General features: G+C 51.1%; 1 protein-coding gene across 1 annotated transcript; it reads left to right on the forward strand.

Annotated features, from left to right (window-relative positions):
- Positions 1–3: 3 nt before the first annotated feature.
- Positions 4–4,907, forward strand: Arfip2 (ARF interacting protein 2). The gene is made up of 8 exons (XM_004863401.4): positions 4–176; positions 961–1,092; positions 1,419–1,515; positions 2,213–2,331; positions 2,511–2,732; positions 3,254–3,411; positions 3,553–3,727; positions 4,141–4,907. The coding sequence occupies exons 2-8, from the start codon at positions 994–996 to the stop codon at positions 4,294–4,296; spliced, it is 1,026 nt and encodes a 341-aa protein (XP_004863458.1). The 5' UTR covers positions 4–176; positions 961–993; the 3' UTR covers positions 4,297–4,907.
- The last annotated feature ends 2,110 nt before the right edge of the window (positions 4,908–7,017 follow it).

Here is a 7,017-nt window from a genome sequence, read left to right on the forward strand (position 1 = left end):
TCCTTTACGTCACTTCCGCCCTTACAATCTGCGACGTGGCCGGCTTCTTCTGCCCGGAGTGTACGTCACTTCCTCCAAGTCCCTGACCTGCTACTTGGATCGCGACGGGAACTGGAACCCGAGGTCCCCGTGCGGTCCGGGCCTGGCGCCCTGAGGGGAAGAACGGCCCGGCCCAGGTAAGAGGGATTTACTTGAGTGAGAGGAAGTTAAACTCACGAACCTGTCCTTAGGGCAAAATGCCCCTAAGCCTTGGGCAAGGATGAGGACACACCTGATGCCCAGGTGTATGGGGGCGGGGAAGGAGCAAGGACTTACACACCTGGAAGACGTAACTGACTTTGGAAGGGAAAGCCTAGATACTGGGAAACAGGCTTTTATCAGACACCGGGAACATACACCAATTGATTCAACTAAGGCCTACTGGGGAGAGCTCTAGAAAGAGGAGGTGCTTGAGATGGAGGAGGGGGAGACCTCCCGAGGGAGGAAAGAAGTTACACCAAGGAATGTGGAAGGCCAAGCCTTGGAGAGCACGCTTGAATGCTGGGTGAGCACCTTAGCCGCGGAAAGGGGCTGGTCTCCTGGTGGGAGTAAACACACCTGCGTGGGGACAAGTTCCAAGACAGCACAGATTTTATCTCCTGTTCACTGCTCTGTTCCCATTGCCTTGGTGCCTGACACATGGTAGGCACTCACTAATATCAGTTGAATGTGTGAATGCGTGAATGATTACTAAAGCTGAGGTTGGGGGTGGTGAGAAGACACCTAAGGCTTAGATGTGCATGTGTAGAAATACACACGTTGGAGGGGAGAAATACATATATCAGAGGAAAGAAGTGGTGGCTGAGCCCCAGGGACACTCAAGTCCTGGGACAACCTCTGAAGCCTTAGAAATGGCAGGGGAGGCCTCCCTCTTCTGGAGTGCTGGCTGGTTTCCAGAACTAGCTGTTTTGGGCTTTGCAGGGTGCTGGGGTGGAGACTGCCCCTTCCCTAGCCATGACGGACGGGATCCTAGGGAAGGCAGCCACAATGGAGATCCCTATCCATGGGAATGGTGAAGCTGGGCAGCTTCCTGAAGATGATGGACTGGAGCAGGTGCTTCTGTTTATTGCTTCTGTCTTTTGGGAGCCCGGTGTATAAATCCTTTCCCCTCACTCCCATCCCATTCCAGTAGCCATCCCCTAAGTTATCTAATTCCCTTCATTCGTTTTACAAAATCTTCACTTGATTCTGTGGTGATTTCCATTGTGTGTGTTTATGCTCTCTCCCTCTCTCCCAGTCTATCTCCCTCTCTCTCTTTCTCCCCCTCCCTCCCTCTCTATCTCACTCTCTCTCCCCCCAATCTAAGTTCCCACCCCCAAAATGTTTCAGCTGCCCATGTGTTCCTGAAGTACCCCCGTGCCCCTCTCTCTGGCCTCTAGGACCTCCAACAGGTGATGGTGTCAGGACCCAACCTCAATGAAACCAGCATTGTATCTGGTGGCTATGGGGGCTCTGGTGATGGACTCATCCCCACAGGTATGAATGATCAGAGACAGAAGGTTTGAGAGGAGAGGGGGACTGGGATGGTTTGGAGGAGCATGGGATACATCTAGGAACAACTGAATCATGTGTAGAGATTTTGAGAACTTCTGCTAGTACAGGACCAATGGACTGTCTCCATGGCCCAACACCAGCGCCTAGGGTTATCCTGCTTCTTTCTTTCCTTGATCCCCGAGATGGCCATTTTTCTTTTTCCTGCTGCCACCACCTGGGCCCACTTAACACAGTACCTCTAGTTCTCAGGAGTTTTCCTTTTGGAGCTTGAGACTGATTTGGAACTCTGTGAGGCTTCCCAGAATTTTACTGTAGAGGAAGAAACAGCCCTAATCTCCTAGAATAGGGTTCTCTAGGGGAACATCAACCAGGTTTACTATTATGAGCACCCACTGTCTCCTGTGCAACTTAGCATATTTTTTTGGTTCCTCTGCCTCTATATACCAGCAACCCCTCACTACCCCCCACAAGAAGGCTAAGTATTTATTGGGATTTGGCTTCAGAGCACGAGTTCCTGATTTCTCCTAGGGTAGTTAGTAGGACAGTCTAATCCTCTCTAGCTTTCCCCTCTGGGGAAATCATTTCATGTGCTCAGGTGCTAGGTAGGAAATAGGGGTGGGGCCTCAGGGGTGTCAGGTTGTATCTGAGAGAGGCTGGTGTCAAGAACTCGGTCCTTTAGGATCTGGCCGCCATCCATCTCACAGCACCACTCCTGCTGGCCCTGGAGATGAGGTAGCCCGGGGCATCGCTGGAGAGAAGTTTGACATCGTCAAGAAATGGGGCATCAACACATATAAGGTGGGATTTAAGCACCTCCCCCTTTCTCAAAACTCCCCCTGGGTAACTTTTCCCCTTTTCTCCAGATCCTAATAGCCCATCTATGGCTGAGATTAGGAGACTGGGGGTGCTGGAGTAGGTACTTGTTGGTGGGGGGCAGGGTCTAGGTTCTCTGACCTATTCATCCACCTCCCAATCAGTGCACAAAACAACTGTTATCAGAGCGATTTGGCCGAGGCTCTCGGACTGTGGACCTGGAGCTAGAGCTACAGATCGAGTTGCTCCGTGAGACGAAGCGCAAGTATGAAAGTGTCCTGCAGCTGGGCCGGGCACTGACAGCCCATCTCTACAGCCTGCTGCAGACCCAGCATGCACTAGGTGACGCCTTTGCTGATCTCAGCCAGAAGTCCCCAGAGCTTCAGGTGCCTTGGCCAGAGCAAAGAGGGTGGGGGGACTGGGCCCGGGCCCTTCCAAGCAGTCACTCCTCAGACTCCCTCCCTCCGTCCTGCAGCCCACAGGGAGAACCCCTCGAGGGTGGGCCCAGCCCTGCCCCCAGCAGCACTCACGTGTGAAGGCAATCTAAGGGTTTGTACAGAGGTCCAGAAGTTGGAGGGAGTGGGGATGGGGGAGGGGGCACACTAGGTGTTTTACAATAACCCTTTTCTACATTGTTGAGAATACTTCTGGTAGTAGGCCTAATCAGAGCCCCTCCCCTGCCTGCTATACTAGCTTTCTATTTCAGTCTGTTGAACTTATCTGAGAACACCCATGGCCAACATTCCTACTGTAGGGATCCCCAGGATGGCCAAACTAGCTTCCTGGCTAAGAGAGCCTTGCTAGAGTCAGGCCTTGGTTGTTTTAGTTTTGATGGCATTTTCCTCTCCAGGAAGGAGGGGAATGAAGAGACTCTTATTCAAGGCCTGTCCTTTCCTTCTGCCCTCAGGAGGAATTTGGCTACAATGCAGAGACACAGAAGCTTCTGTGCAAGAATGGGGAGACGCTCCTAGGGGCTGTGAACTTCTTTGTCTCTAGCATCAACACGTTGGTCACCAAGACCATGGAAGACACGCTCATGACTGTCAAACAGTATGAGGCTGCCAGGTGTGGGACTGGCAGGGCCTAAGGTTTGGGAAGTTGGTTGATATGGGTGGAAATTGGGCTTTAGGGGCAATTCAGGAAGGACAGGAGAATCTGTGTTGGAAAAAAAGGGGTGGAGACCAGCCTTTATCACCCCCTCCCCAGGCTGGAATATGATGCCTACCGAACAGACTTAGAGGAGCTGAGCCTAGGCCCCCGCGATGCAGGGACACGTGGTCGACTTGAGAGCGCCCAGGCCACTTTCCAGGCACATCGGGACAAGTATGAGAAGCTTCGGGGAGATGTGGCCATCAAGCTCAAGTTCCTGGAAGAAAACAAGGTGCCAACCCCACTCCCTTGGTCCTAAACCTCCTTCCCATCTAACAGTAACCTGCCCCTGACACCTTCCTCGTTATCATATGGGGAGATGCAGCTCCGGCCCCCTCAACCCTTGAGCTTTTTTCAGGTCTCTCTCCTGCCAATCACTGGCCCTTTTCTGTTAGGGAATTTCCCAGAAACTTAACTGGGAAAAATCACACCTTTAGCTGGGGTATGAGACCGTAGGCCCAGAAAATCAAGTTAGGTTTTTACAGTCAGATTGACCCTTCTCCTTTGTTTCCCTGGGTGGAGTTCAGTCCTCATCCCCAAAGCACAATCAGAGCGGAGTCCACATACCCCTGATCTATACTCAGGCTCAGAGCTCTCAAAAAGGGCACCTGAGTCCAGCCTTAGTTGACCCTGCTGGACCCCTAGATCAAGGTGATGCACAAGCAGCTGCTGCTTTTCCACAACGCGGTATCCGCCTACTTTGCTGGGAACCAGAAACAACTGGAGCAGACCCTACAGCAATTCAACATCAAGCTGCGGCCTCCAGGAGCTGAGAAGCCCTCCTGGCTAGAGGAGCAGTGAGCTACTTCCAGCCCATCTTGGCTATCAAGAAGGACACTGGGAAGGGCACCCCCAGGGTGGAGGAGATTGGACATGGGACATCCCTTGCCATTTGCCCTCTGGCTTGGGCTCCCTTTCCCTGGCTGGGATCTGACACGAATTTTGCCCATACTGCTGTGGTATGAAGAGGACCTGTAGGCCCAGAAGCTGCTGCCCTGTCCTTCATTTTTTCTGGCTACTGGGCTTCACTCCCAGATCTTTTCCTTCCACTCCACAGCCAAAGGCTACGACAGAACCACTCCCTGGCCAATGGCATCACTCCTCGGGCCTATCCCCAGCTCCTGGGGTGTGCCCCTGACCAATGACAAGAGTCTCAAAAGGCCTTGTCAGCCAATGGCAGCTCTTCTTGGGCTCCCTTGGGCCAATGATGTTGCCTCCAATACCCTTTGTCCCTCCTCTATGCGTGCCCATTGCAGAGAAGGGGACTGGGACCAAAGGGGTGGGGATAACGGGGAGCTCCATTTCTGGCCAGCATCTGAATGGGCCTCCTTTCACCCACCCACCCAGTTTAATTGTGCTTAGAACCCAAGAGATTGGGATCTAGCACTAGGAATAAACCTTTCATAAAAGTAGGCCCAGTGAGGTCAATTTGTGGGGACTACAGGAGGGTGGGCTGGGTGGACTAAGTCTGATTATACACCCAAGTGCTATGAAGTCGAGAACTGGGCCCAGAAATCTAAAGTCACATGTTTCAGAAACAGTCTGATGACTTGATCCCCCTCAACCCCAACTGGAGCCAAAACTATATGCCCCACAGCTCAATACCAAGAGAGCTGTGGATTTTAAGGGCACAAGATCCAGAGGGAGTTGGGCTTGCAGACCTTCATCATTGACTCATAACAGAAAATATTTACTGAGTGCATTTATTTGCCAGGCACTGCATTAGACTCTGGGGAAACATCAGTGAATAAAACATAGTCCCTGCCCACAGTGCTTAAGACCTAGAGGAGGATACAGACAAGTAACCAGGCAACCACAATACAGTGATAAGTACTAGGATACAGAAGCATAGTGCGCTAGAGGAGCACAGAGGAGGGACATCTAGATTAGATGGGTAGAGATGAGGGTGTCATCTTGAAAGTTGAGGCTGGAAGATTAGGTAGATGACAACCGGTCAGGACAACATGTGAAGACTGAGTAGGAATTCAGTTTGGAATTAAAAGGGAAAGGGGGGTGGTAAGGGGAACTGCAGGCTAGTTAAGGACTTTTGCCCTTGAGAGAAAGGGAGCTAGAAAACCTTGTAAGCAGCAGGTGTGACAGCATAGAAGAAATCTAAGGCTGAGAAAATAGTCTCAAGGCTTAAAATGGTGTGGTACAGGCCCCAGTTCTTTCATCTTGGGGGCTCTAGCGGCCTTTGCTCCTAACTTCAAGCACAAACCCTGCCTGAGGCTGCTCAAACACAGGAGTGGCTAAGTGGTGGTTGCCAGAACTCGGGTAGATGAGATTGAGGCAGTTCCTGTGGTTCCTGGTGCATCCGGGTGTCAAGCCCAAAGCAGAACCTCGTGAAAAACCCCAAGAAAACTCCCCAAAAGCACGTTGTTTTCATCTGTCATCACATCTAACGTCCCTTGGCCAAAGAGACTCCAGACTTTTTCAATATTCTCTCCATCTGTGGAGGGCTGGAGAAAGGGGGCAGCCAGTCAGCAGATTCTCATAGCACTAGGGTGCACAGAAGCCTGACTTTACTCTTGTCCTGGACGCTGCAATTCCATGCAGGCTCCCTGGGCTTTGGTTAGCCTGCAGCCATCTAATGAGCTGGATGTAAAAATGGAGTTTCTCATATAAGGCTAGTAGGTATTTTTTTTTTATCCTGAGGGTACTCAATCTCCAAATGATGAGGCAAGGCCTAAAAGCAGGGCCAAAATCTGGTTCCATTACTTCCTAGCTGAGTGATCAGGGTTAACACCCTGTTTATTTTTCATTGTAAAATAGGGCTAATAGGGCTGGGGATTTAGCTCAGTGGTTCTGCCGCCTGCCTCGCAAGCGCAAGGACCCGAGTTCAATCCCCCGGAATCATAAAAAAAAAAAAAAAAAAAAAATAGGGCTAATAAAAGAAGCTACTTAATTATGAGTATTAAGATTATGTAGAATGGGGCTGGGGATTTAGCTCAGTGGTTCCAGTGCCTGCCCCGAAAGCTCAAGGTCCCGAGTTCGATCCCCCATACCAAAAAAACCCCGAAAACCAAAAAATGACTATGTAGAATGATTGGTTATATGTACATAATTAGCACTCAGAACCTGTTATAATTTTTGTTATCTTTCACCAGGGTTGCTTTTCCGTAATGCATTGATTCTGAGAAGTTCTGGGTCTGTGGTTTGAGTAAGGGAATCTGAATGGTCTGAACGGTAATTTTCCTCACGAGGAGGCTCCTGAGGCCACTAGCGCTCAATCAAGTTCCCACCTCCTAGTAAGCCTCCTTCCCCCTGAGCTCTGGATATTGCTTTTTCGCAGCCCAGAAAATCCAGTGGCGATACACATGGTCCCTGCTCTCCCCTGCTCAGCGGGAACCAAACTAGCAAATTCCATAGGTCGGATATCCCGCAAGTCCAGAAAGCCAGAGAGAGTGCTACCAGAAAACAGCCAGGTCGGCCTCCCAGGGTCCTGAATCCCTGCTGCCCCAGCGGCCTTTTCTCGATCGCACCTCGTCCCTGTACCTGAGACCTACCACACCGCCCTTCCCC

The sequence above is a fragment of the Heterocephalus glaber genome, unplaced genomic scaffold, assembly GCF_053883595.1.
Source record: "Heterocephalus glaber isolate CG9 unplaced genomic scaffold, H.glaber_assembly_v1.0 deba00001428, whole genome shotgun sequence".
Taxonomy (NCBI): Eukaryota; Metazoa; Chordata; class Mammalia; order Rodentia; family Bathyergidae; genus Heterocephalus; species Heterocephalus glaber.

What these genes read in the sequence shown, in the direction of transcription:
- Arfip2 (XM_004863401.4), top strand. Translation starts at nt 994, where the DNA reads ATGACGGACGGGATCCTAGGGAAGGCAGCCACAATGGAGATCCCTATC. An exon ending in TGATGGACTCATCCCCACAG is followed by an intron (nt 1,516 to 2,212) that starts GTATGAATGATC and finishes TCGGTCCTTTAG; the next exon opens with GATCTGGCCGCCATCCATCT. An exon ending in AGTTCCTGGAAGAAAACAAG is followed by an intron (nt 3,728 to 4,140) that starts GTGCCAACCCCA and finishes CTGGACCCCTAG; the next exon opens with ATCAAGGTGATGCACAAGCA.